Source organism: Ursus maritimus, unplaced genomic scaffold (genome assembly GCF_017311325.1).
Source record: "Ursus maritimus isolate PB19 unplaced genomic scaffold, ASM1731132v1 scaffold_17, whole genome shotgun sequence".
NCBI lineage: Eukaryota > Metazoa > Chordata > Mammalia > Carnivora > Ursidae > Ursus > Ursus maritimus.
The window spans coordinates 53,301,677-53,329,618 of NW_024424119.1; the positions used below are offsets into that span (position 1 = coordinate 53,301,677).

The 27,942-nt window shown below is 56.8% G+C and overlaps 3 protein-coding genes across 6 annotated transcripts; 2 read left to right on the forward strand and 1 right to left on the reverse strand.

The window, feature by feature from the left end:
* Positions 1-324: 324 nt before the first annotated feature.
* TBC1D13 (TBC1 domain family member 13) lies at positions 325-16,377 on the forward strand. The gene is made up of 12 exons (XM_008698704.2): positions 325-472; positions 1,436-1,509; positions 2,997-3,037; positions 3,632-3,693; positions 3,829-3,928; positions 4,711-4,793; positions 6,855-7,014; positions 10,443-10,653; positions 11,388-11,551; positions 12,490-12,650; positions 12,786-12,843; positions 13,713-16,377. The coding sequence occupies exons 1-12, from the start codon at positions 450-452 to the stop codon at positions 13,776-13,778; spliced, it is 1,203 nt and encodes a 400-aa protein (XP_008696926.1). The 5' UTR covers positions 325-449; the 3' UTR covers positions 13,779-16,377.
* A 1,269-nt stretch (positions 16,378-17,646) lies between these two features.
* On the forward strand, positions 17,647-20,835 carry ENDOG (endonuclease G). Of its 3 annotated transcripts, none has more exons than XM_008698893.2 (3): positions 17,647-18,171; positions 19,247-19,356; positions 20,497-20,835. In XM_008698893.2, the coding sequence occupies exons 1-3, from the start codon at positions 17,662-17,664 to the stop codon at positions 20,777-20,779; spliced, it is 903 nt and encodes a 300-aa protein (XP_008697115.2). In that variant the 5' UTR covers positions 17,647-17,661; the 3' UTR covers positions 20,780-20,835. The 3 variants fall into 3 exon arrangements, 1 of the variants encoding a protein (XP_008697115.2); XR_005835269.1 differs by lacking the exon at positions 17,647-18,171 and adding an exon at positions 18,202-18,873 and having other exon boundaries at positions 19,444-20,640; XR_005835270.1 differs by lacking the exon at positions 17,647-18,171 and adding an exon at positions 18,204-18,873 and having other exon boundaries at positions 19,800-20,640.
* On the reverse strand, positions 20,783-27,884 carry SPOUT1 (SPOUT domain containing methyltransferase 1). 2 transcript variants are annotated; one of them, XM_040632016.1, is made up of 12 exons: positions 27,785-27,884; positions 27,135-27,180; positions 26,725-26,850; positions 25,159-25,318; positions 24,831-24,920; positions 24,645-24,694; positions 24,306-24,436; positions 23,007-23,079; positions 22,803-22,901; positions 22,184-22,286; positions 21,854-22,001; positions 20,783-20,963 (listed from the first exon to the last, which is right to left on the reverse strand). In XM_040632016.1, exons 1-12 carry the CDS (start codon positions 27,818-27,820, stop codon positions 20,928-20,930), a joined length of 1,098 nt encoding a protein of 365 aa, XP_040487950.1. In that variant the 5' UTR covers positions 27,821-27,884; the 3' UTR covers positions 20,783-20,927. The 2 variants fall into 2 exon arrangements, with proteins under 2 accessions (XP_040487950.1, XP_008696925.1); XM_008698703.2 differs by having other exon boundaries at positions 20,783-20,996.
* Between the last annotated feature and the right edge of the window lie 58 nt (positions 27,885-27,942).

A 27,942-nucleotide genomic window follows, 5' to 3' on the forward strand; every position in this document is an offset into this window, starting at 1 on the left:
AGGACTCAGCAGTAAAAAGAGCAGCCTGGAGGCCTGTGTAGTTTAGCAGGGAAGGTCCACATTCCCGAAACAATGACGCCACAGTGTACCGCCGGCGAGGACCGGGTAAGGAAGAGGGCAGGGTGACAAGTATACTGCATAGATGGAAACTGAGGCCCAGGGAAGCGCAAAGAACAGGCCTCGGGCACACAGCCTGCGCGCTCACCGGCGCGTCCCTAACTTGGGCGGCGGGACCCCGCTCCCGGCAATCTCGGGGCCGACCGCGGCAGTGGGGGGATGGGCGGCACGTGAGCGGGGCGGAGTCGGGCAGAGGGGCGGGGCGAGACGGAACGCGCGCGCCGGGGGCTGCGTTTCCGGTCGGAGGCCTTTGCAGAGCGCCCCGCGTCCCTAGGGGGCGGCGGCGGCGGTGGAGGCGGCGGAGGCAGCGGGGGGATCCGGAAGTCAACACCATGTCGAGTCTGCACAAGAGCAGGTAAGGGCCATGGGGCCGACCCAGCCACACCACTCTCGGCCAAGCTGCCTCCTTGCAGAGGGGGGCGCAGGTGCGGCCAGGAGTCGGGGACCCCCTCCCGGTAGAGGGTCTCGGGCGCCCACTTTCACACCTCATTGCCTCTGGGGCTAAGAGGGCACGGAGCGGACGCACCTCTTTTGCTCCCTGGTGTCACCCCATCTCTCTCCCTCATCCTGGACCCCGGGTTTCCCTCTTCCCCTCGTGTCTTCCTCATCCAAGGCCTGGATGCCCCCCGTTCTCCAGCTCCCCCCCCCCCGTTTTTGTCTCCCCTGTTAATTCTCTGCCCCAGTACCCTCCCCTCCAAATGCTCCCTGTCCCCCTGGCACGTTTTTTACAAGGCATGCTGGAGAACCTGGATTCTCCAGTCTTCCCTCCCCCAGGCCAAATCCCGCAGCAAATTTTGCTCACTCTTCAATTTTCGTCCAGGACTTGTTCTTTAACCCTTTGGTCTTTGCCTGCAGGCTAGCCCAGAGGTCTTCTAATGGTTATATTTTTGAGCCTGGAGAGCTGCGTGCAGATGACACAGGCCCCTTGTCTAGGGATCATGTTACTCCTGGTTCCTAGGGTTCCTTGAGTTCAGATAGTGGCCCTGTGGGCTGGGCCTGGCCAGCAGGAAGTGCCCAATAAATGCTTGCTCACTAAATATTAGAAATGTGTCTAATTTCATGATGTTCATTTGAGAACCTCTAGACAAGAATCTCTCTGTTTCTGGGTTTGGAGGAAGAAGTGATCTGTAGTTCTGTCATTCCCCAAGGATGCCTTTGGCCAGGACCTTGACAGCTTTGCTGCCTTTCTGTCCTGAAGGGACGGGAGGAGCAGGGTGAAGACTGGTGATAGGAGAGCTTTGGGCTTCAGGAGTGATCGCTAAGTCTGTCACCGTGGGGTTTGGGTGTGCCTCACTTGCCTCCCCATCCCGCCTTCTAGGATTGCAGATTTCCATGATGTCCTGAAGGAGCCCACCATCGCCTTGGAAAAGCTTCGGGAACTCAGTTTTAGTGGTAAGCGGCAGCTCTCTGGGTTCAGGGTCTCCCTAGAGCAGCATTGTGTTTAGAATGGAGGGAAAGGTACCCAAGGCCCCAACATCTGGTCAGTCCTGGGGTCAGGCCGCCCCCTGGGGACTTCTCCAGATCTTGTGACTCTGAACAACCCTGACGGCCCTGACCACCAAGGGCAGGCCTGTGGGCCTTAGGATGTTTCCTGGCGTTTAAGTGGTGCTTGCTGCTGGCAGAGAGTAACTGGAGAAGGCTGAACGCGGCAGGCTGGGAGGCTGGAGCGGGAGGAGACATGAGCCTGGAGCCGCGCAGTGTCTTCCTCACTCCTCAGCCCACTTCCTGTTCCTGGTTCTGCCCTAGGCTTGGGGATCAAAGCTGACTCCGACAATAGTGAACTTTGGTTAAGGCCTTGAGACCCTGACTCTAGGAGCTGGACTTCAGCAATGTTTGACTTTGCCCTCCCCAGCATGGTGAACCTTCCAGCATGGAGATTTTTGCTTATCTTTTAAAATATCCTGGGTGTTCTGTGTGGTTCTTGTTACTGCTCGGCCCTTGTGACTTTGTCAGCAAGGAATTCTTGAGTTGCTCTTCTCCTGCCCGGGCAGATTCTGAGGTGGGGGCATTAGCTCCTGTTCATGGTATTAGGGGTCCTGGAGCAACGGCTGCTGTAGCAAGCTTCCTGACTGTATTGCAGGAGGGGTTTGTTTTGTTCAGGAGTGATATTCAGACCCTGAAGGCCTTGAGGGGTCACGGGATGTGTACTGAGCTCAAGAATCTACCAGGCCTCGCGGGAGCCATTCTGCAGGAGTGGTTGAGTTTGGGCTGTAGAGTTAAGACAGACCTGTGTTTGAGTCCTTGATTGCTCTGTCTTTACAGACAACTATGTTAATCTTCCCTATTTACTAGGGTTTTAATGAGGATTAAGTGAAATAGTGTCCATCAGGCACAAAGCACTTACCACTGATAGCTTAATTTATGTTCCACAAATATTTGTGGTATGCCTTCTGTGTGCTGGGCCCCATGGTAGAGACGGGGACTGTAAGACGCATTTGGTTCTTCTCTTTCTGGGGCTTACCCGGTGGTCGGGGTTACAGATGTTAAATAAATACACCAACTATGTTATACAATCCCGACTGTGATGGACGCTATGAAGGAGAAGCCACGGATCCGTCATCGTTTGTAACAAGAGATCTGACTTTCATTGGGAAGAGATGATGGTGGGTAAACGCTGCTCTGAGGAAGAATGACCAAGAATAAGAAGGTGTTATCCTCAAAAGAACATTCCACACAGAGGGAGCTCTGGGCTGGGGGCAAGGATCATGGGGAGAAATACACAGGATTAGGATCCAGTCCAGTCATCTTTCTGACAGAAGATGATCCTTGAAGAAGTACTTCTTGCCCACTCCATTCCCTGCCAACTGGCTCTGAGGTGGAGGGCTGGGGGGTCCGGGGGCTCTGGCTTGGGGCGTGACTCTTGCCTGCTGTGTCCACAGGCATCCCCTGTGAGGGCGGACTGCGGTGCCTCTGCTGGAAGGTGGGTGTGCCTGGCCTGGGGCGTCTGCTCTGCCGAGAGTCCCTGGGTTCCTGCATGGGCTGCCGCCACCCCGGCCCCTTCTTGTTCTACGCCTTTCCTTGCTTGTTCGAGGAAACTCTTCTGGGAAGTTGTGGGTTTTCTGTTCTTCTTGGTGTCCCTCCAGGATCCCCTTGGGGATGGAACGCTTTGTAGTGCCAGTGAAGCCCTCTCCTTCCTGGCCCATACAGTGTAGCGGAAGTGATGCTTCATGGGACCAGAAAAAGGCCATGCTCTGCCCACGGCTCTTAGCTGAGGTGGGGGCCAAAGCCCAGTGTCTGGGTTTCCAGCCGCTTGGAGCACCAGGTTTTATTATTATTTGGAAGAGTCTGTGTGAAGAAAGCAGCAGAAAGGGCTGGTGTTTGGGGTAAAGGAGGAGGGAGGCAGTGGAGAGCAAAGGGGAGGCTATCCCCAGCCCACACCTCCACTCGTGGGTTTCAGCCCATCTGGTTTTCTCTGGGCTTTATTAGACGTTTTCCTGGAGGCCGGTCAGCCTCCATCTACTGTCTGGGGTTGAGCTGGAGAGTCGCCAGAGCTTTGTCCCCTCCCTCTGTGCAGATTCTCTTGAACTACCTCCCCTTGGAAAGAGCCTCATGGACCTCCATCCTGGCCAAGCAGAGGTGAGACCATGAGGAAGGGATGACGGGAGGGCCTTTGTATCAGACAACAGGCCTTGCCTCCTGTTGCTGCTTCTCTGGTCTGGGCTCCCTGGACGGGACCTTTGGGGTCTTGTGTCTGTCCTCTTCTCTCCCCAGGGAGCTATATTCCCAGTTCCTGAGGGAAATGATCATCCAGCCTGGCATTGCCAAGGCCAACATGGGTGTGTCCAGGGAGGATGTGACCTTTGAGGACCATGTAAGTACGGGTGGCAGGAGGGAGTGAGGCTACAGAATAGGGAGGGGTACAGGCTTTGGAGCTGGCAGGTTCCCCCCACCCCAGAGGACAGGTGTAGCCAATCTGGGTCCCCTGGGCCCGTCCAGTACCTCCTTTCTGTGTCGGGCCGCTTGGCCTGTGAAGGCTGTTGTCTCTCCCTTCTGCTTCCCAGGCCCTGGCCCCAGTCAGAAATGTAAGTCATAGCTTGGGCTCCCGAGTGTGTGCATAGCACTGAGCCCGGTCCTCCGTGTGGGCTCTGTCTCCTTTCCTCTTCACCTCTTTGTCCTGGGAAAGGTTTTAATTTTATAGTTGAAGAAAGTCAGAGCAGGGCAGGAGTGAGAATAGACTATCTTCCTGTGGCCTAGAGGAAGCCTCGTTCTCTCCTCAAATACCAAGCCCCTCCCCTCGTGCAGGAAGTGGGGATGGATGGACGGAGGCCCACGCTCCGAGGATTAGGATGGGCGATTCATTCATCCAGCAAGCATTCAGCGAGCGCCTGGTATAGGCAGCATTCGAGAGCGGCAGCCGCAGACAGGGCGCTCCCTGGCCAGCAGGGACGCCCTCGGAGCACACTGCAGGACCGCACTTGCAGTTTGAACGTGATGTGGGAGGCTCCCCGCGTAGCTCACAGGCGGTCTCAGAGCCTCGGCGGGGCCTCTGGTGGGATTGTTGGTTTGGGGCCTCTGCTCAGGCCCCCAGGCTGGAGTCTGCCCGCTGACGTCCTAGTCTGACGTAGCACAGAGCAGCTGATCCTCTCCCCACAGCCGCTGAACCCCAACCCCGACAGCCGGTGGAACACTTACTTCAAGGACAATGAGGTGCTGCTGCAGATCGACAAAGACGTCCGGTAAGTGGGGCCCTGGGGCTCAGGAGCTGGCCCGTAGGACTGTTGGGGAGTTTCCAGTCCCGTACTTTCCAGCCCGCGCCCACAGGTGTTTGAGGAACTGGTGGGTCATCCAGCAGGTGGGTCCAGGCCCACAGGCCAGCAGTATGGGCCTGTGAATGGGGCTGCAAGCGGGGCGAGTGCCTGACGCTCCTTTCTCCCTGCCCCGGTGGCGTTGGTGCCCCAGGCGGGTATGGGTTGATCTGACCGCTCCGGCGGCAGGCATTGCGGCCCTACTGCACAGCAGGCTCTGTGCCAGGCTCCGGGTTGAGCATGGCGTCGACAGACATGGTCCCTCTTAGGAGCCTAGAACCTGGTGGGGAGGACGGGAAGACAGTCATTCAGCAAGACAGATCTTCTGAGTAATTAGCGTCTGTGGTAAATGCTCTGAGGGGAGAGTTCAGGGTGCTTAAAGAGTTTGGGGGAAGCCTTGGCTGAGGTCTCGGGAGTGGGAGGCCTTGCGGGAAGACGGAGGGAAGGGTCGTGGCTGGGGGGAGCTGCCTGTGGGAAGGCCCTGGAAAGCCCGCGGAAGCACGTTCGAGGAGCTGCGTGAGCGCCAGCGTGCTCAAAGCCACGCCAGAGGGAGGCAGGGGTCGGACCTTGGACTTGATCCCGAGGACATGGGGCATTCGTGCAAAGGTTTTGAGCATAGGAGGGACAGGGTCAAATGTGTGTTTTTTGAAAAATTGTGAGCTATAGTGCGTACGTGGGTGTGCTTTTCCACTTGGCAGAGAAATGTGGAAACACTCCTGGGCGGTCCCGTGGGGTTGGCAGGTCTGGCAGCGGGCGGGATTTCCCGCAGGGCTGCGTGAGGAGCCGGAACGGAGGTTGTCTGCAGCGGGGCTGAGTGGTTAGAGCTGGAGTTCTGGAATCTGTTCGCCTGGTTTCAGTTCCTCCTGCAGCGGGTGTGAGCTGTGTCTCCAGGCCCTCACCACCCTGGGGGCCACTCCTCTGTCTGTGCTCATGTTGCCCAGGCCCATCTTCAGAAGGCCCCAGGTGGACGCCCAGCCCAGCGCGGCTCAGCCAGGGTGCAAAAGGGGGCTCGTCTCCTGTGTTCTCAAGCTGGTGTTGGGCCAGCCTCTGTCCACAAGGTGCATTAACAGCTGGGAGTCAAGAACCACGTCTTAAACCCGTTCTAGAGAAACGGTTTCGCGTCTCACACTGGTAGCGAGTGTAGCACGTCCCTAGCGTTTCTGGAGGGCGCGTTTGCAATGTGCTTTGTGTAAGACGTCTGGAAAATGTGCCTCTGCTGCTGTACGTTCACGAGAAAAACTTGCTGCCTTAAACTCACACGGCGCTGTGTGTCTGTTATACCTTAGTCAGCCCGGAAACAACAATACCAGCTCGATCACATTCTAGAAACTGTCTCCCACCTTGATTTTTCCTCTCCCCCTGTCTTGGACATCTTCCTATGTCAGCTGTATATGCTGTCCTGTTATACAATGTGCAATGTGGCCATTTCGAGCCACGCTACACTTAATACCCTGTGCACATTAGATAATCTTTTAAAGATTTTACTTATTTGTCACAGGTGCACGCACGCGTGCACAAGCAGGGGGAGCAGCAGGCCGAGTAAGATGCCGGCTCCCCGATTAGCAAGGAACCCGATGTGGGACTCGATCCCAGAATCCTGGAATCACGACCTGAGCTGAAGGCAGACACTTGACGACTATATCGTCCAGGCGTCCCTAGATAAATGTTTTTGACGTGGAGAGATGTTTGTGGTTTAAGAGAAGAGTTGGATTATAAGACCATAAGGACACCTAAAAAATTTGTATGTGTATCTCTTTGCAAATAACACATAAGAATATGGGTATATTTTTGCGTGTGTACGTGTGTGTATATATGCATGTATAATAAGTGTATTGCTCTTTAAAAACTAAACTTTTAAACATAAAATGTTATTTTTTAAAAAACCCAGAAGATGCCTTTTGGGATACTGGAGCTCCCTGCAGTAGGGTGCTGATGGAATGCCCCAGGCTTCCACCCTGAGTAACAGAACTCTGTCCTGTTCCCTCTTGACAGGAGGTTGTGCCCAGACATATCTTTCTTCCAGAGAGCCACCGAGTACCCCTGCCTCCTTATCCTCGACCCCCAGAATGAGTTCGAGACCCTTCGAAAGCGGGTGGAACAGACAACGCTGAAATCCCAGACAGTGGCCCGGAACCGGAGTGGAGTCACAAATGTGAGAGCCAACCTGGGGGCCCCAGGGATGTCCTAGGACAGCCTTTTCCTCCATGCTTCCCTTGGAGCCCTGGCCACTGGCCATTGGGCCTATGACCATCTGCCCTGACAGTTACCCAGAGGGACTTTGGGTAATGTGGTCCTGCCAGGTCCGCCTCTGGGGTTCTTTCTGCAAGTCAGGTATCAAAAGCTGGGTGTAAGGGGTACTGGGGGAGGGCCGTGCTGTGCGGTAAATTACTTGAAAAAGTAATTACACGTTGATGGGAAAGTGTGGTGGGAGCAGTGATGGCGGTGGGGAGCTGATTGGGCCTGGGCGTCCAGGAAGACTTCCTGAGGAAGTGACATTTAAGCCCAGCATCCAAGAACTATGAGGAAAGCTCATTCCAGGTGGAGAGGAGGGCATACCTGGAGGCTTCAGGCAGGAGAGAGTGTGGTGCGTTCAGGGAATAGTGGGGTCCAGCCTGGCTAGAGGCAGGGCTGCTGGAGGCTGCTGGCAAGATCAGTGGGGGTGAGGCTGCCTGCGGCCTTTGTCCCGAGGGCTGGGGAGCCTTGCAGCATTTTAGGCAGGCCAGTGACATGATTCGGGTCCACCTTTGTAAAGGATTGGTGTGGGCCCTGGGGGGTATTGATCGGCGGTGGGGGGGGTAACAGCGGAGGTCAGGAGGCGGCTATATCGTCCAGGCAAAGGTGGGTAAGGGCCAGGGTAGAATGGGGGTGTGGAGCTGAGAGACTTAGGAGCTAGAATTTTTTTTTTTAAAGATTTTATTTTTTTAAGTAATCTCTACACCCAACACGGGTGTTCCAGATTTACACCCCTGAGCTCAAGAATCGCATGCTCTGCTGACTGAGCTAGCCAGGCGCCCCAGGCGCTAGAACTGAGAGGACGTGTGCTGGCCAAGTCCTGCCGAGTGTTTGAGTCCCATTCTTCTAGCAGATTCCTGGAACTCGGAGAAGCTGCTTGTAACCAGATGAAGCACATTACCTTATTCCTTAATTTATACCTATGCTTTGGTACGTGGAACTCCCAACGTGCTCCTCAGAATGTTTCATTGTCCTCCAACAGTGGAACAACCCTTCTCTGTAAGCTCTCACAAGCTAGTGACAGATGATATTGCAGAAGCTTTTGTTCCCCCCAGTAGAATGAGTGGTTAAGTCTCTGTGTCTCTAGGAGAGCAGCCGTTTTCTGCTACCAGGGTGACAAGGGCAGTTACAGCTGATCCCAGCGTCCACTGTAACTAGGACAGAGTTGCGTGGGTCGGAGGGCGCAGAATGTTTGGTTTTGTGGGCGATCCTCTTACTCACTGCTGATGTTCTGGCTCCAGGGAAGGTGGGGACCTGACTTCATTCATTTCACTATAGTAATTGGGGTGTGAGAGCCAAGCTCTTACCCACTTTAGGTTCCCATCTGGTCTTGGTGGCAGAGAACCTGACCAGAAGCTTCATCCCTGGACCTTGAGGCTTGTGGTTGGACAGTTGAGTTCAAGTTGAACACCCATCTGACCTTGGGTCAATAATACCGGCTCACTTTCCTGGGCCTCCGTCTCCTCTTCTATAAACTGGGTCTAATCATTTCCATCCTCCTGGCTTTTGAATTGCCAAGAGGATGAAATGAGGTCATGGCTCTGCAGATTTTTGGAAGACTGGAAAGCACTTCTCTGAGGTCTCGTCTTCAGGCTCCAGAGTCAGTCAATCTGGGTTCGAGTCCTAGTGCCACCATGTAATGTGAGCCTTTGATGGGTGACCTAACATTCCTTTTTTTTTTTTTTTTTTTAAAGATTTTATTTATTTGAGAGAGAGTGAGAGAGAAAGAGAGCACGAGCAGGGGGAGGGGCAGAGGGAGAAGCAGACTCCCCACTGAGCAGGGAGCCCATCTCAGAGCTCGATCCCAGGACCCTGAGATCATGACCAGAGCCGAAGTCAGACACTTCACCGACTGAGTCACCCAGGCACCCCGAGTGACCTAACATTTCTGAGCCTCAGTTTCCTCATCCTGAAAATGATGTTGAGCCGATATTCTAGATTGTACAGAGGATTTAATGGCAGGATGCTTGTAGAGCACTGTCTTGCACTTAGAAAGCTCTCAGTACATGTTAGTGATGTGTGTGTGAGCGCCCATGTACACGTGTGTATGATGGGAGAGGGACTTCGTCTTCAGGACCCCGTGCTTCCAGGATGGCTCCGTACACCGTCCCTGCCTGCGTCGGCCTGTAGCTCTCTCACACAGGGAACCCCAGGCAGGCACCTGAATGCAGAGCCCCCCCGAGGCTTCTGCTGGCACCCCTGCTGGAGACCTCTGCTCTGCTGCAAGAAGATCCCCCTCTAGCAGGGATCCTCTTCTATTTATCTCCCAGCTTTTTCTTTTCTTTAAGATTTATTTGAGAGAGAGAGAGAGAGAGAGAGTGCACGTGCACGCAGGGGAGATGCAGAGGAAGAGAATCTCAAGCAGGCTCTCTGCTTAGTGCAGAGCCTGATGCGGGGCTGGATCCCACAACCCGGGGCTGGATCCCACAACCCTGACATCATGACCTGAGCTGAAACCAGCAGTTGGATGCTTAACCAATCGGGCCACCAGGCTCCCCTACTTAAAGGTTTTTTTAAAAAGTAAAGTATGGGCGCCTGGGTGGGTCAGTCAGCTGAGCATCTGCCTTCGGCTCAGGCCATGATCTCAGGGTCCTGGGATTGAGCCCTACACCGGGCTCCCTGCTCAGCTGCGAGTCAGCTTCTCCCTCTGCCTCTGTGATTCTTTTCCCTCTGTGATTGGTTTCATTCTCTCTCAAATATATAAATAAAGTCTTTAAAAAATTAAAATGGGTGACTCATTCGGTTAAATGTCTGTCTTCGGCTCAGGTCGTGATCCCAGGGTCCTTGGGATCGAGTCCCACATCGGGCTCCTTGCTCAGCGGGGATCCTGCTTCTCCCTCTGCCTGCTGCTCCCCCTGCTTGTGCGCTCTCTCTGCCTCTCTCTGTCTCTGACAAATAAGTAAATAAAACCTGAAAATAAATTAAATAAATAAATAAACAAGTGAAGTATAACTTACATGCAGTAAAATGCAGAGATCTTAAGTATACAACTGGATGAACTTTTTCTTACATATATATCTTGTAACTGGCACGTCAGTCAGGACAGTAAACATTTCCATCATCTCGAATGTTCCTTAATGTCCATTCCCAGTCAGTACGCCGTCCCCTCAGAGGTAAGTGTTGTTGTAGCTCTTATCACCGTGAATCAGACGGTAGTCCAGCTGTCTTGTGGAATATCCCACATTCTGGATTTGTCTGCCCATTTCTCCTTACGGTATTGGACACGTCCTGCTTTGCCGTGTGTTCCCCGTAAGCTGGAAGTTGAGTCTAGGCTGGAAGGGTAAGCATTTCTGGTGAGAACACGTTATCTGTGATGCCACCCGCCTTACCGGCTCTGTCCTCCCGCAGATGAGCTCCCCACAGAAGAACTCTGCGCCGTCCTCCCTGAATGAGTATGAGGTGCTGCCCAACGGCTGCGAGGCCCACTGGGAGGTGGTGGAGCGTATCCTGTTCATCTACGCCAAGCTCAACCCTGGCATCGCTTACGTGCAGGGCATGAATGAGATCGTGGGGCCCCTCTACTATACCTTTGCCACCGACCCCAACAGCGAGTGGAAAGGTAAAAGGGCTCTTGCCTGCCCTCATCCCTCCTGTGGCTCCCTAGAAAAATGGACCAAGGGAAACTGGGCTGATGGGCCTTATTGGGCTCTGCAACTCCCCTTCTCTGGGCCTCCATCTCCCTTCCATCAGATGTGAGGAGTTGACCTGGATGGTTCCTAAGATCCTTTGCAGCTCAGGCTTTCTAGAATGTTGGAAGCTTACTGATCTCTCAGCATTTATACCTGAAATTCTGGGGGCGCCTGGGTGGTGCAGTCGGTTAAGCATCTGCCTTTGGCTCGGGTCATGATCCCAGGGTCCTGGGATCAAGTCCCGCATCGGGTTTCTTGCTCAGCAAGGAGCCTACTTCTCCCTCTGCCTGCCACTCCCCTGGCTTATGCTCGCTCGCTCTCTGACAAATAAATAAAATCTTTAAAAAAAATAACCGAAATTCTGGTAGAGGAGATGAGATGTATATACAGGAAGCTGAATGACTGACAAGGAATTAAATGAGTAACGATCGGAAGAATGTCATCAGAAGAGCATGTGATAGTTGCTGAGCGAAAGTACAGTGTTGCCAGAAGACGTGAGAAGACATGATGTCCTTAGCGTAGGGGAGGAGCATGGTGAAGGATAGAGGAGGGCCCTAGCCTGACCAGGAGGGTGGGTGGCCCGTCACACACGTGAGAGATGGGGTGGGACTTGGGAGAGCATCAGTGTTCTTGCAGCTGCCCTTCCCCCGTCCCTGTTGCCCAGAGCACGCCGAGGCAGACACCTTTTTCTGCTTCACCAACCTCATGGCTGAGATCCGGGACAACTTCATCAAGAGTCTGGACGACTCACAATGTGGCATCACCTATAAGATGGAAAAGGTGTACTGCACCTTGAAGGCCAAGGACGTGGAACTCTACCTGAAACTGGTGAGGGGCACCAGGACGCCTGGGCCACGGCGGGCAGGCGGGCAGGGGCACAGACAGCGGGCCTCCTGAGCACCCAGGCCTGGGGAAAGGTCTGGCTGGAGTCTGGGGATGGACAGTGGCTGCTGCCGCTGGGGAGCACTGCCCAAGCGCTGTGGCGCGACCGGAAGACCAAGGCAGCAGCTGACGTGGGAGCCTAGCAGGCTAGGCCTGAAGAGGAAGTTGGTAGGGTGCCCGTCGTGTGCCAGCCATGGCGCGGGGCATTTACCGTATCTGAATGACTTTAGCCCGGTGGTGGTCCTCCGGGAAAAAAGGACGAACGTCATTTTTAAAAATTAAAAATCCTCTAGAAGGTTATGGGAGTGGCATTCCCTGTTTATTTCAGAAAACAGTTTTGTGAAGAGAAACTCTATAAACAAAAATCATTTGAAAAAAAAACATGTAAGCAGGTCTTTTTAAACTGATACAGATACGTTTTTGCTGTTTTGTAACAATTTTTCAGTTACTATTCACTGGGCCTGACCGGAGGGCTCATCTCGGGGAATGACGGCCCCGTAAGGCTGTGGTGTGGAGTCAGTAAGTGAAACGGTCTATTGCACATACTAAGCACAAGGCCAGGCTTATCAGTAAGTGACTGGTAATGGGTCTGTCTGGCCCTAAATCCAAGGTTATAATCCACACCGTATTTTGAAAGAATTAAAGCCATCGTTTGTAAATCTGGAGAGCTTATATAAAAGGTTGGATTTCTGGCTTCTGTTGAAATATTGGAAGCACCGGCCGGTAGCAAGCTGTGGCTGCCCCTCGGCCGGCCGGGGCTCTCCAGGCGCCCCAGTGCCGTTGCCCACTCCGTGTGCCTGGCACGGACACGTGTGGCCGGTGTGATGGGCTGCGTGGCACTGCATGGCAGCCAAGCACCCCACCCCACGCCTCTGTCTCCCCAGCAAGAGCAGAACATCAAGCCCCAGTTTTTCGCCTTCCGCTGGCTGACACTGCTGCTGTCCCAGGAGTTCTTGCTGCCCGACGTCATCCGGATCTGGGATTCCCTCTTCGCCGACGACAACCGCTTCGACTTCCTCCTCCTGGTCTGCTGCGCCATGCTCATGTGAGTGTGACAGCCAGCAGAGGGGCACGTGCAGGGACTGCCCTCGTGGGGAGTGAGGAGGGAGCGGGAAGGGGCCCACTGGGCCTGCCCTCTGCGGCCCAGGGTTCCAGCACCTTCGCTGCTTGTTTTCCTCAGACTGATCCGGGAGCAGTTGCTGGAAGGGGACTTCACCGTGAACATGCGGCTCCTGCAGGTATGGGGTTCGGAGCGGCGAGCCCCGTCTTCAGCCGGGAGGCACATACTTACCAAGCAGCCACCCACGCCGGCTGCTGGGACAGGCTGGGTCAGGAGCAAGGCAGAAGCGTCCAGACTCCGGAGGCGGATCTGGTTTGCATCTGGGTTTGCATCCCACTTCTGCCCCTTGCGTGTGGTGTGGCCCTGAGTGAATGACTAGACGTCTCTGGACCACGCGCTCTACGGAAGTTCATCGTACCTGGGACACAGCGGCGCCTGGGCCATCGTAGCGCTTGGGGGTGCAAGTGCTCGGGCCTGGGGGAGGAGAGGGGACCATCGTGGTTAAGAACGTGGGTGCAGAAGCAGACAGCTCAGGGTCCACGTCTTTGTGCCGCTGTGCTAGTCACGTGACCTGAGCCAAGTGACAACCTCTCCAGGCCTCGCTTTCTTCAACGCCTGGCCTGGGGTGGGTTTGCAGTAATCGGATTGATCAGGCCTAGTCACAGTCGCTTTCTCCTCAGACTGATGAGGCGACCCACTGAACTAGTGTGTGAGCAACGTCTGGCCCACTCTCAGGCTCGTTATGAACGGCACTCGGGTTTGAGGGCGGGAGAGAGATGGGGGAGTCCTGGTTCCTGAGGAGAAGGGGCTGTGATACTGGTTGGTGCTGGTTGGGTTGGGTCAGCTCGGGCTGCAGTGGGTGTAGTGTTTGCTCCATGCAGTGGTTTGGGCAGAATGCCCAATGTTATCTGGTAGCCTGTGGTCTCTGTCCCTGAGGCCCAGGGCCCAGCATGGTGACGGGGCCCCGTGGGAAGGGCGTGGGTGTGGCAGAGGTGGTGAAGGGTGAGCTGACTTCAGAGGCATATCGTTGACCTTTCCCATTGCTAGGATTACCCCATCACAGATGTCTGCCAGATCCTTCAGAAGGCCAAGGAACTCCAAGACTCAAAGTAGCCTGCTGGCAAGAGGCCCAGGTTTGGGAGAGAAGACACCGACCCCTATGCCCTGGCTTCTGGGACACGCAGGAGCCTCTGGGATCCCAGCCAGCCCGAGGGGAAGCTGCAGGACTGGCCCACTCCAGGCCTCCTCATCTGGCTCCCTCACCCTAGGCCGCTCCCCGCTGGGGGCACACTGTGCCATGCTCCTTTCTAACCACCCAGCCCTGGCTCCCTCCCTGCTCTTTGACCCGGGGACCTTTTGCCCAGGCTGCTGAGCAAGGCTGGAGCTCATGAGGTGGTTTCCTGGGGCTGAGGCACACTGGGGGCACTGGGAGCTGGCAAGGGTCCGTCCCTGCCTCTGCTCTGCTCCTCCCTTCCTCCTCTCCTGCTCGGCTCTCCTGGGCTCTGGTTGCAGGAGGTGCTTGGCAAATGAGCCAGAAACCACTTCTTCTGGGGCTTGGTGCTTAGGCTTCTCCATGGGGAAGGTGACACTGTGAAGGAGCTAAGAAGCTGCCAGGCCCAGGTCACACCCTCTGGCCCTCTCCCACTGAGCGTGTGTTTCTGTCTGTAGTCAGGGATGGGTGTGTCTGTGTCCCTTCCTCCCCCAGGTGTCTGCTGCTCCTGTGTGTGTGTCTGTCAGTGTGTGTGTGAGGGGGGTGGGGGTATCTTTGGTCCCTTGAGGTTTTTCTTCTCTGTCTCCCTCCCTTCACAGAGTGTGTGTGACTCTCTCGCTCTGTCTGCCCCTCTCTCCATTCTCCCTCTGCCCTTCTTTCTTGGGGTGCCTTATCCCCAGCCTCTCCCCCCCCCATTCCATGAACCCCAGAGACAGAATGAGGAGTCTGGCTTAGCGAAGTCCCTGGGGGTCAACTTTGGCCTGTTCCTGTCCCCAGCCCTAGGCCCCCCAGGTCCCACAGACTGGGAGGGAGTCCCCAGTGCCTCACTAGAGGGCCCCGAATCTGCTCCCGACAGAAATCTTGGAAACCGAAAGCTGCTGAGAAATGATGGCCCACAAGGCTTTGGGCCCCTTACCGTCCTTTCTGCCCAAGGTTGGAGGAAGGAGAAGAGAGAGAGCTGGGTCTTCCAGAGATTCCCCCCAAAGGCCTTTGTTTTCCGAAGGAAAAGGACACGAAAGTGGTACTGTTCCAGGGGTTGGGATCCAAGTGCTTCAGAAGAGTAGTCATTCCCACGGCCTCCAAATCCTGGCCCAGAGCGCTGAGGCCCATACAAAGGCAGGTGGGACCAATGGGAGCCTCCCTGGGCCTGGGGTAGCTGAGCTTAACAGCCCTGGATCCTGTCGGTGCGAGGAAAGGCGTGTCTCCCGCAAGCAGGGTGAAGGAGCTGCTGGCCCTTCCCTGGTCACCTGCTTGGGCTGTTCCCGGGATTTGGGGCAGGGGCACCCAAGCAGGAGCGGCTTTCTTCTCTTGCCTTGGGGCTGTGGGAGGAGCGGGCTTACTTTGACCAAGTCCCTCCTCCTCTAGTGAGGAGGCAGGTGGTTTGGGTCTGGAAGGCTGGGCAATGTGGCAGGGGTCCTCAGCCTCTCCTCAGACTGGCCAGTGGTGGCCCTCTTGTCCCTAAAGCCTTCCCGAGCTGGTAGGCAGGACTTTGTGCTGCCCGCCCAGGCCTGGCTGTGGGCCAGGAAGAAGCTGTCCCCAAGTGGCTCCTGTACCAGGTTGTACCTTGGATGCTGCTGGGATGTTATGCACATGCCTTTTTGCCTCTTCCTCTCCCAACACACAGTATTTGGGAGATTTTTTACTATTTATTCAGACTCCTGGTTATTTATTGCAGACTGGCTAGTGCTTGATTTGGAGGTGAAGGGTGGGGCCAGGAAGGTAAAAAGCAGTTGGAGACAGTCTTCCTGACCTTCCAAGGTCAGAGTCCACATCCTCTCCCCCTGCCTCTGGGACCTTCCTGATTTTCCAGCAGGTCCTGGCTGGGAGGGCTGTGAGCTCTGTACTGGAACTGAGGGTTAGGGCTACGGGAGGGCTGGTGTCGAGAGGGCTGGTATCGTCTCTGGACTGCTAGACCCCAGATGGCGCAGAGACACTTCCCACCAGCCTAGCTCAGCCTCTTCCCAGAACTTGTCAGCTGGTGGTTCAGTCCCAACTTTGACCCCTTCACAGCTTGAGGCTTGGGCCCCAGCCTGGGACCCAGTAGACTCTGCCCAGGACACCTGATGCATTCCCTCTTGCCTGTCCCCTGCCTTCCCTCCTGGGGCCATACTACTTGAATCACTGCATCTGATTCGCCTCAGTGACAGGTTTAGGTCCAGTGCTCTCTCCTTGACCTTGGGATGAGGGTCAAGAGCAGGGACCCTGTCCAGATGAGGCTGTGGTCCCCAGTGGGATACTGCCTGGAGACAGGAAGGGCCCTTGGTAATTCCCCCACCCCAGACTCTCCGGGGAGGTGCCCTGAGAGCCAGAGTGTCTGAGGCTTCCCCACTGGGAAGTTTCCCCCAGGACTTTGGACACTTATAGATTGGGCAAAATGAACTCAGCAGGTCTCACTTGGGGGTCAGAATGTGAGTCTGCTTTTGTTCTTTTCATCAGTTTTATTTCCTTGAATCAATGCTGTTGATGACAAGTTGTCTTTAATAAATCATGTGTTCTTTGCAATGGGCATTGGTGCTATGATGGCCTGAAACAAGGAAAAGTCTGAGCAGGGGTGGTCAGGAGACTGTGAAAGTGGGCAAAGAAAAAGGCTGGGAAATTCTTGTTGGACGAGCCCATTCAAGTCTTCTCATTCGACCACTGCGATTTGCAGCTGGAGGCAAAAGGCCAGTGGGCTAGGGAAGGAGGCACTACACACTTGATTACAAGTAAGTTATTTTTGAGGTTGATAAAGCTTTGAGAATTCAAGTAAATAAAATCCGTACTACCCACAATCTAGAGAAAATCACCGAGAACGTGTTAGTCTTTGCTACATCGTTGTCATTTTCTTGATACAGTTTTGTATACTGTCTCCCCCCTCAGGTTAGGTGGTAAGCAAGTTGCTGTATGATGTTAAAATATATTTACGGGCTACATAGCATTCTCATATGCTGAAAATGTCTGAATCCAGCCCCTATCTTGGGATATTTTGCTTATTTCTGCCTCCGTTGTGGGGAAGCTTTCCTGTTTAAAATCCTTGCGTTCCCGGTTCATTTCCCCAGCTCAGTCCTCTAACTAGGTTGAAAGGTATGAAACTTTTTAAGGTTGTTACACATACTGCCAAACTGCCTTCTAGAATCGTGCCCGTTTCTGTTCCAATCAGCTGCCTGCATCCCTGTCCTCTTGTCCGGTGTTAAAATATTTACTGATGTCCTAGAACTTTTGACTTACGGTGTAGTGGTTAGGGGAGTAAATTTTGGTGTCAGGCAGACCAGGGGTCTTGTTCTTGTTTTCTTGTTCTGCCAACTAGGAACGTCCTCTCGGAGCTCTTTTGAAGGTTAAGGCAGGTAGTACTGGAAGCGCTTGAGGTCAGTGCCTGACACGTCCTCGCCTCATTAGTCGAGCTCCTACAGCCCGCGCGGAAGGTCCCCGTCAGTCCACTGAGGGGGCGGGGCGGGGCGGAGCCGGGCGGTGGCAGCCAGTCACGAACCAGGAGGGAGTGACCCGGTGCCCCCCGCCCCCCCCCCCCGCGCCTCGTGCGCGTCTTAAAAGTGCAAAGAAAGGGCGCCGGGACGTCTGCTCCGCGCCAGTCCCGACCCGCTCTGTTGGGGTCCCTTGTTCGAAGCGCCCGTGAGTGGAAACGACGAGCGTCTCACCCTCTCGCGCCCCTCCCCGGCCCCCTCCCCCGCGGTGGGCCCCGCAGGCCGGTGCGGCCCCTTTAAGAGCCTCGCGGGTCGGACGCCGGAGGTCGCGGCGTTCCCCGCGCGTAGAGGGCCGCACTCCAGCTGCGCTCGGGCCGCGCTCCCCGCCATGCAGGCGCTGCGGGCCGGCCTGACCCTGGCGCTGGGCGCGGGGCTGGGCGCGGCGGCCGAGGGCTGGCGGCGGCGGCGGGTGGACGCGCGGGCGCCTCCGGGGCTGCTGGGCCGACTGCCCGTGCTGCCCGTGGCCGCGGCGGCCGAGCTGCCCCCCGTGCCCGCGAAGCCCGGGGCCCCGGCGGGCGCCGGCGAGCTGGCCAAGTACGGGCTGCCGGGGCTGGCGCAGCTCAAGAGCCGCGAGTCGTACGTGCTGTGCTACGACCCGCGCACCCGCGGCGCGCTCTGGGTGGTGGAGCAGCTGCGGCCCGAGCGCCTCCGTGGCGACGGCGACCGCCGCTCGTGCGACTTCCGCGAGGACGACTCGGTGCACGCGTACCACCGCGCCACCAACGCCGACTACCGCGACAGCGGCTTCGACCGCGGCCACCTCGCCGCCGCCGCCAACCACCGCTGGAGCCAGAAGGCCATGGAGGACACCTTCTACCTGAGCAACGTCGCGCCCCAGGTAGCGCCCGCGCCCCGGCCCCCCGGAGCCTCTCGGAGCCTCGGCTTGCGCTCTGCGGAGCAGAGAAGCTGTCAAGTGCGCGCTCCGGGTCAGGCGCCTGGCTGCTCACCCCGCGCGTCCCAGGCGGGAGGCACCGAGCACGGGGCCACCCAGCACCCGCTCTGCGGTCCGACTTTAACTGTGGGCCTCTGGGCACCTCCCTGAGCTTCAGTTTCCTCGCAGCGCCGCGCCGAGGAACCGAAAACAATGCATCCCAAAGTACTGAGCACTCCTCCTGGGCCAGGCATGCATTCAGCACCTACTATTTGCGATGAGGGAACTGAGGCACAGAGAGGCAAAGTGACTGGCCCATTGTCACACAGCAGGAGACCCAGGCAGTCTGTCTAGAGGACCCTGAGCTTTCAGCCAGTTGGCCTTCCCTGCCTGCCTCCCAGGAATCAAAGGAAAGTAATTTGCAAAGTCAGCAGTTAGCAGTCACTGTGTGCCCTATTTCAAGCCCAGTTCAAGCAGGGCCTGGAGACTTGACCTGGGGCTCTGGGTGAAGCCCAGGGGGTCTGAGCCTCCCATCTGACTTTTGCTCTCCCAGCATCACAGTTCCCTGCCCATTTGACTAGACACTGGAGAACTCAAGAGTGGGGAGTCAAGAGCAGACCCATGACTTCCAGCTGCTGGGCTCTGCCTGCAGTTCAGAAAGGAGAGAGGGTAGGCCTGGGGAGTTGGCCTTCCCATGAGCCCCTGGGGTTGGGGGGGTCAGGGGAGGCTTGTTTTTCTCTCCAAAGAGGGAGAAATGCCCCTTTCTTTAGTGTGGCTCTTTGGAGCTGAGGAACGGTTTTGAGACCTGGGATGTTAGTCCTCCCATTCTGGATGGGGGCGGGCTAGCACCCCCTGAGCTCTGTCTGGCTGCACCCTCATGGCCAGGTGGCCTGAAGGCGTCTCTCCTTCCTTGGACCCATTACCTCAGCATGCTTGCCCACTCCACTCCCCATCGGACTATCCCGGCTTGGTGCCAATTCTTGACCAACCGACAATGGGGGAAGGGCCCCAGCCATAGTCTGAGCCCCACCTCTCCAACCAGGTGCCCCATCTCAACCAGAATGCCTGGAACAACCTGGAAAAGTACAGCCGCAGCTTGACCCGCACCTACCAAAATGTCTATGTATGCACGGGGCCACTCTTCCTGCCCAGGTAAGGCTAGAACTGGGGGTGGGGTGGGGGATGCTGGGGATGCCAGGGCCTCCCATTCACTAGAGGCCCCCTCCTGTCACCATCCAGGCCTGCCTCAGCCTCCGGGTCCACACGCAGTGCCAAGTCACGTCATCTGGTTTCTTGACAAGACTGTCTCTTCCCTGCTTCAGGCCCCCTAATTGCATTTCTATAGCTGGAGACCTGTGGGGTACCCACCAAGACTGTCTCTTCTGCTCCTGGCACCAGGCCCCAAACCTGCTTCTCTCTTCCTCTCTTTCCTCCCCTCTTGCCACATGCACCTGACTCCCTTTGTCCAGATAGCCTTGCACCAGGCTCTTGCTTTGTCTCCTTTGCTTGGAGCACCCTTCCTCACCCATCTCCTGGAGCCAGGGGTTTGATGTCCATCTCCCTGACCCTGAGCCTTCACTCTTGTCCCTCTGCAGCCCTGTCTCCCAGGTAGAAGGGACTGAGCTCCTCTGGGCATGCTGAGTTTTCCAGCCCACTGAAGACTGAGATCGGGGAGGCAAAGGGTTGTGGCAAAGCTGCTGGCTCTGGAATCCACAGGCCTGAGATGGAACCCAGGCCCTGTCACCTGGTCTCTGGGTGCCATGAGCAAATGGCCTCAATATCCTCTCCTCTACAGTGGGGCTAATAGCCATTCCCTACCTCATGGTTGCTTAGGGGTGAAAGGGGGGTGGTGGAGGTCACCGGAGGAAGCGGTCAGCATGGGCCGGCCAAGGCACTGGTAATTAGCAGGTGCCTGCTGAATGGGGTCGCCCCGCCAAGGGGAAGACTGGAAGTCACCCACCCCGTGTCCTGGGCCCCATGCCCTGTGCTGCACGAGTGCAGGTGAACGCCCACGAGGCCTGATCCTCTCAGCAGCGTTTATTGCCACCACCCAGCCTGCCTGACCCAGTGCCGGGCCCGAGGAGAACAGGGTAGGGGGGCGTCTACCCTGCAGGGAGCCCCCAGCCCCTGGGGGAGCCGAGGAGCGCACAGAAGCCTCCCGCTGAGGGCGCAGTGCTACAGGCTGATGCAAGGTGGAAGTCAGGTCGGGGAAGGCTTCTTGGAGGTATAGCCTCAGGTCCGACCAGACCCCTCGAGAGCTCTGAAAGCCGCGCGTGCCCGGTCTGCCTGCAGGACGGAGGCTGACGGCAAGTCCTACGTGAAGTACCAGGTCATCGGCAAGAACCACGTGGCGGTGCCCACCCACTTCTTCAAGGTGCTGATCCTGGAGGCAGCAGGCGGGCAGATCGAACTCCGCTCCTACGTGATGCCCAATGCTCCTGTGGATGAGGCGGTCCCGCTGGAGCGCTTCCTGGTGCCCATCGAGAGCATTGAGCGGGCCTCGGGGCTGCTCTTTGTGCCAAATATTCTGGCACGGGCAGGCAGCCTCAAGGCCATCACTGCAGGCTGCAAGTGAAGGCCGTACCCTGCCAGACTGGGGACTGGGTCGCATTAAAGGTGGTGATTTTTGGAGACGAAAGTCTTGGCCGTGTCTGTCCCAGGGGCCGCTCAGGAGCCTCAGGCTTTCCTGCTGCTTCTTCGCTGTCTTCGGCCTGACGGGACCTTCAGCTGGGCCGGGCACCCGCCTGGGTGAGGCCAGGCTGCAGGGCGGCCAGGGAGATGAGGATGGCCTCCTGGAGGGGAGTGCGGCCGTGGGCTGGGGCCTTGCCAGGCTCAGCCACCCGGGACCAACCCCCAGGGGCTTGCTGCCCTCCACAGAGCCCCAAGGACATTCAGGACAGGCTCGGCCACACCCTGCCGATCTGCCACGGGCTGGCTGCGTGCCCTGCTGGGGAAGGGCTCTCCCTCTCTGCTCCTCACTCTCCCCCTCTGTAAAACGTGTTCATGGTAATACCTGCCTCCCAGGGTCAGGGTCAGGATTAGGGGAGTTCTCAGCCCCAGGACAGGGTGGGTGCAGGGGTTCCTGCGGGGAGGGTGTGGCTCCTGTAGGGCCGTCAGGGACAGACTGGAGCTGCCCCCCTGTGTAGTCAACCCTGTTTGAGACTACTGGAAGCCAAGTGTCTCTAGTGTGCGGACCTCAGAAGTGGGTCCACTGGTCCCATGGGTGCCCAGGACTGAGGCTCCAAGAGCTGGCTGCATACTGCCTGCCACAGGACTGAGATGCCAGTGAGGCCCAGCGGGGAGGGTGGCCCTGCCCACCACGGTCACGTGTGAGGAAGTGGAACACTGAGCGTATGGCTGGGGAAACTGAGGCCCAGAGCTGGGATGGCCAGGGTCTCCTGCGTCACCCAGCCTGGGAGCAGCTGGACGGGCACCAGCACCCACCCAGGATTCTTGAGTCCCAGCTCACTCCTACCCCGTCCCTGCTGGAATTCGCGGTGGTGAGAGGCTGAGGCTGTCAGGAAACCAACTCCAGAGGAGGCTGGCTCAAGACAGCCTTGGGACGGCACCCCCGCTCGGACAGACCCCTGGCTGGCGGCAGGACCTTGAGAACAGCCTGGGGCTGGAGGCGGGAGGCAGGAAGGCTCACCTCGGTGCGGATGGTGCGGCTGCCCTGGCTAGGGCAGGTGTTGACGTACAGATCGAAGAGGACACTGGGTTCAGCCACCTCTAGGTTGGGGTCAGCATCCACTCCAGCTTCCAGCCCCTGGAGGCCCCCGAACACCACGAGAGCATGCCTGGCACCCACAGGGGGGATCAGTCACTGCTCACCAAGGCCACACTGGATGCAGCTTCCCAGAGCTCTCAGCCCCCCACTCCCGGGACACAGCAGGGGCCCGGTCTGTACAGCTCTGCCCCTACCAGACAGGTTTCCAGGTCTATTCCCCCTACCCCGGCCCCTGCCCCAGGCCGTACCCACCTGAAGCTGGGAAGCTGGGCGGAGGTCACATCCGAGCCTCTCTCTGATGTCCCAATGGTCAGGTCATACCCGTCCTGGAAGGGCGCTTCAGCAAACACAGCACCTGGGGGAAGAGACTGGTTCACTGGGGGTCCTGGTCCAATGCCAGAGCCATTTGGCTATGTGTGTCTGTATACTGCGGGGAAGGGGTGGAGAAGGGGACTCAGGCGGCCACACCCAGCCACACACATCCACCATTTCTGGAAAGTCCGGGACTCAGCAGGGAGAAACCACACCTGTGCTAGCCTGAGGAAACAAAGCAGAAGGTGGGTAGGAAGGAGCCCTGAGCTCTGAGAACTCATAGTGCACCTTGGACCTATCTGGTCCTCTTGTCCTATTCCCAACCCCACGGCAGACATTACTAACGAATCACGATCCTTTTCCTCAGAAGTCCTTTACGGTGTTCCAAGAAGTGCAGTCAGGAAGACCAAGGCCCAGAGAAGGAAAGGCGTTCACTTAAGGACCGACACACAGTAAGGTGGCAGGAACAGGACCCTGGTCTGCCTTTTGGGTCAAACAAGGCTCTCTGTGGCCTCCCAGAGAGGGGTCAACTCTTCAAAGGAGGAAGCTCTGTCCTTACTGAGGCAGGAGGCCAGCCGGACCGTGTAGCCCCAGTAGAGACCAGCTTTGGTGCGAGGGTCCTGCGATGACACGACTTTTCCCCGGTAGGTCTTGCTTTCTGGAGAGGAAGCAGGGAGATGGTGAAGATGGGGCAAAGGACAAGGAGGTGGCAGGAGGCAGTTCCGAGCCCTGCAGCTGGCCAGGCTGGGAAGTTTCCAGATACCTGGGAGCTGCTTCTGGTTCAGCTGTACCGTCACTCGAAGTCCAGGCTCCAAGTTCTTGTCAATCTTTACCTCCTGGGGAGAAGTCAGGAGAAATGGGTGCTGTTCCCCAGAGGGCCAGCAGGTGTCATCATTCTCCCAGATGCTGGGCAAGGAGGGGGCTCTGGGCAGCTAGCGGGAAAGGTCCCTGAGGGGTCCAGGTCAAAGGGGTCCTTTGTCCCCTTTCTCTGGCACCTGGGCCAGACCTGCTCTCAAGAGACCATTTGTGGGCGCCTGGGTGGTTCAGTCAGTTAAGCAGCCAACTCTGGGTGTTGGTTCAGGGCAAGATCCCAGGGTCCTGGGATCGAGCCCCACGTCGGGCTCCGCACTCAGTGGGGAGTCTGCTTGAGGACTCTCGCCCTCTCCCTCTGCCCCTCCCTGCCCCCTATGCGAGCACATATGCGCTCTCTCTCAAATAAACAAATCTTTAAAAAAAAGAGACCATTCTTGCAAACATGCACCACAGGACACTGGGCAAAGACGAGCGCCCTGGGCCTGGCACAGAGCAGGAAGTCCTTCGCGAGATGAAATCCCATCTTCTACATTTTGAACAGACATGGCTACACCACTTCCTAGCTACACGGGTTTGGGTAGGCCCCTTAACCTCTGCGAGCCTTGGTGCCCTCCTCTGTCGAAGAGCAAACTCTCCATAAACAACAGCTCCTGTTACGCTGCCCAGGGCCCGGCGTGAGGTCAGTGGGAGCTGTGATGAATGACACCCGATGTCTGTTTTGTGCCAATTCTGAATTCAGGATAGGGCCCTCTCTTTCCTTTCTGAGGCTTCTCCTGTTTTCTCCTTTCGTCTGGGTCATCCTGGTCTGCATTTAGCCCCTCATTTCTGGTCTGCTCTTTTTGAGGGGAGGGGACCCTCCACATTGAAATGTTTCTGTCTCTGACTCCGGAAGACTTGAGAGGAAGCAGGTGGCAGACGAATGCGCCAATCCCGGCATGGCTCCGGATCCTGCTGGAGTTGCCCCAGAGGGATTCGGAACTTGTTTTGTAGGGTGTTGGCTGGGGCAGATTGGGTCTGAGCATGAGGACTACCTTCTGTTCAGTGACTTTTTAAGAAACAGTACATTTGCTCCTGGCTTTATCTACTGAGCCCTGTTTGGGGGCACTTCTCTGGCCCAAATCTGCATCAGTGGGGTGACTGTAGGCACAGATGCCTGGGGCCAGGGCTCCCCGCTCACAGGACCCTGCCTGCCCTCTGTGGCCTGGGTACGTCTGGAACGTATGTCCCAACCCACTCTCCCAATCCCTACCTTCTTCATGCCACAGTTGACAAAGGACCCATGGCCTGGCCGGGTGGGCCGGTCCACCACAATGCCTTCTCTGAACTCGGACTCCTCATCCTGACGCATGTGGTGAGGGCTGTCCAAGGGGTTCAGAAGCCCTGTGGGTAGGGAGGCGCAAAGGCACACGGTGGTATGGCAGGAACCTTGGAGGCCTGCTCCGAGTTCCAGGCCTGCTGCAGACCTGCTGCTTGCCGCCAGGCACAGGCCTTGCCCTGCCTGGGCCTGTTTTCTCAACTGCACAGCAATGTCTCAGGGTCTGGGGGATAATCCATGAGAAAGGGAGGTCAGCACCCCCTCCGGCCTTACCTGCAAACTGGAGATCCTGATGCTTGGGGAAGAACGCCTTTCTTAGATACCTAGTAAAGACCGTGGATCTCAGGCAGTTCCCAGGGGAGGCTACCTCCTGGCTGACCTGCACCTCGACCGACCCCTCCTCCTCCCCGTCACCTCCTCCTCCTCGTCACGCTCAGGGCCTGCCCTTCACGCCCTTACTGTGGACACTCCAGGTACTGCAGGATCCGGGCCAGCTGTACGCATGCCTGCCCCTTCTTGCCAACTCCCCTGAATTCTCCCTCCACGGTCCTGGAGAGAGAAAGATAGGGCTTCCAGAGCCTACTGTGCTCCCTTCGAGAGCTCCTCCACCCAATCTGACCCCTGTAGTGCCCTGGCTTTGCGACTCTTCCCACCAGACCCCCCGGGGACACTTCAGGCAGCGTTCTCAGCCCAGGTAAGTAGGCAGCAACGAGGATGAAGCCAAGTCAATCCCAGCAGTCCCTCCCTCCTCCCTGAGCCCGGGTGCCCTGTTGGATGGCCCCCTCACTTGGCATCTTGGCCTTCTTCATCGAACACCACAATCTCGTCCACACAGAAGATGGTGCAGGCTCTGGCAATCTGGCCAGCCAGGTAGGTGCGGAGCTCCGGTGACTGGGCATTGTCCAGGATAGAGCCTGGCAGGGCCACGCTTAGGGTGTAGGGCCGACCTGGGCAGGGGAGGGGCGCTCACGGTCAGTCTGAGAGGCTAGGGCCGTGCTTTCCCCTCCCTCCCTCGAATCCCAGGGCCCAGAGTTAGAGAACTTTCCCTCTGGGAGCAATTTTGAGGCCAGCAAAATAGCTCCAACTCCCCTTTCCAGGCCTCAATCTACCCAGGAGGAAAATGGATCTACTGGTCCCCAACGCTCCCAGGAGCAGGGCACACCACAGGGCAAGTCTGGAGAGTGGTTAGAGGCACTGGCCCAAGTTCCTATGCTCGCTCTGCCCCTACTGCCTCAGTTCTCCAGCTGTCCAATGGGGAGACTAAAGACAGCTAATATTATTAGGGCCTTTTCTGTGTGCATATGCCTCATAAGCCCAAGTATTACTATGATCCCCATCGAGAGGTGGGAACCCTGTGACCCAGAGAGATCAAACATGTGGCCCAAAGTCACACAAAAGGCAAGAGAGCTGAGATATGGGTTCAGGCTGTCTAGCTCCGGGGGAACACCATATTCTCTCTCCCAAAGTCACCCAAAGGGAGCCACGTGAAGGGACACCCAGGAAGGACTTCCCTGGTGTCTGAAACAGCTGACATGCTCAGTTTCTGCTCCCACTGTCACCCTCGTCACTGGTAGCCAATGGGCTTAGAGGGCACGTTATGACACCCTAACCCTCCTGAGGTTTGGGTCTAGACAAGAAGAAAAGATACAATTTGTTAGGAGAGATCCAGACGTACGGATGTGGAGGGACACGCAGGGCACAATGTGGAATGAGAAAAACCAGGTCCAGAAGCAAATGGGTAAAGCGATCTCACTTTTGTACAACCGTATCTGTCTACTCTCTACATATGTATGAGTGGATATAACATAACATCTGGAGAAACTCTCACCGCAGTGTTTGCTGGGATTTCTCTTCTTTATAGTTTTCTGTATTTTGGGGGAGGGGTTGTTTTGAACAAGTATTATTTAACGAGGAAAAAAAAGACAAATTCTTATTATAATCAAAATAAGGGGCGCCTGGCTGGCTCAGTCGGTAGGGCACGCAACTCTTGATCTCGGGGTGGTGAGTTCAAGCCCCACGTTGGGTGTAGAGCTTCCTTAAAAATAAAATCAAAATAAATAAACGAAAAACTAGATTAAAGCACACAGAAAGTGCTCAATAAAAAAGTAAAAAAAAAAAAAAACAACACCAAAAACTGTCGTGATGATGCTGAGTTCTGGAGGTATGAAGTTATGATATGGGACGCTTATGTCCCAAAAGACTGAAATCTACCTAAGCAGGACGTTAGGACTCGGGTCTTCCCATTCTCTGGGCCTCAGTTTCTCCCTCAGGACAAGATGTTTGGACCCATGGGTCTCTAAGGTCCCTTCCAGACAGGACATTCTCTCCCCTGCCCAGGACCCAGCCTGCTCACCCTGGTCCTCCCTCTGAGCAGCCGCCTCTTCTTGCTGCTGGAGCTTTGCCTGTTCCTCCTGTGCTCGCTGCCGCTCCAGTTTTTTCATCAGCTTGAGATCCTTCCACTTCTTTTTCTCCTCTTTCTCTGGAGAAGAGGACATGTGGGTTGGTGGAGGGGAGAGGGACTTGGAGGGAGAGGGACACGGAGCAATCCAGGAGATGGTGTCCTCCCAGAACCATCAGCCTGGGCTCTCCAGAGCTGCTTAGCGAGCAGCCAGAGGAAACTCCGTGGCCCCTTCTTTCCCATTTTGGGTGCTGGGGGACCCAGAGGGACAAACCTGGAGGCTCTCCCCCAGGTTCAGCAGTGCACTGCTGGAGTGGCTTCGGGCAAGGCTAAATAGATCCACTCCTCCCCACCCCTTTACTTACTCTGCTGCTTCCATTTTCGCCACTCGACCCTTTGGCCATGTTCACCCTAGAGTAGGAATGGGAAGAGGTATAGGAGTGAGGCTTAATGATCACAACTGGAAGGGAGTCCCACTTCCTGCCTATAAATGGGGGTGGTGAGGAAACCACGGATCGGCCCTCCACTGCCGCTGCTGGGAGAGCGTCGGAGGGCAGAGCTCTGCTATACTTTAGTGCCTAGGACCGGGTCTGACACATAGCAAGCACTCAATAAGTTGCTGAATCGAGTCTGACAGGAGAGAAGAGGAAACTGAAGCTCAGGGGGAAAGTCGCCCTGGGAGTCAGAAGAGATACGCCTCGAAAGGGCTCGAGAGGGCGGGCAGGGTCTCATCTCCTGAATCCACGCCCGGGTCAGAGTAGCTGCAAGGGGCTCCAGCAACGGGTTACCTGACGCTGTCCCGGCCCTGGCTCGGACCCCGGCACCCACCCCCGGTTCTTATCCAAGCAGGGGCGCACGCGGCCACGAGCATGCGGGACCTCGGGGCTTCCGGCCTCGGATCAGCGACAAGCAGGGAGCGGGAGGCGCGGCCCGGCCCCGCCACGGGCCCCCACGCGGCTCGTTCTCGCGCCCCCATCTCCTGTCCTGTCCCGGGGCCCCACCACCCGCCACTTACCGGGCCGCAGGGCCGCTTCTTCACGCGCTCCGCCATGTTCGCCGCACGCCGTCGTTCACGCCCTGCCAATCAGACTCACCCCTTCCGGCCACACCTCCACCTAGCCGTCCAATCGGAGAGCCAATGGCGCGCGGGGGCGTGGCCTAGGCGACTGGAGG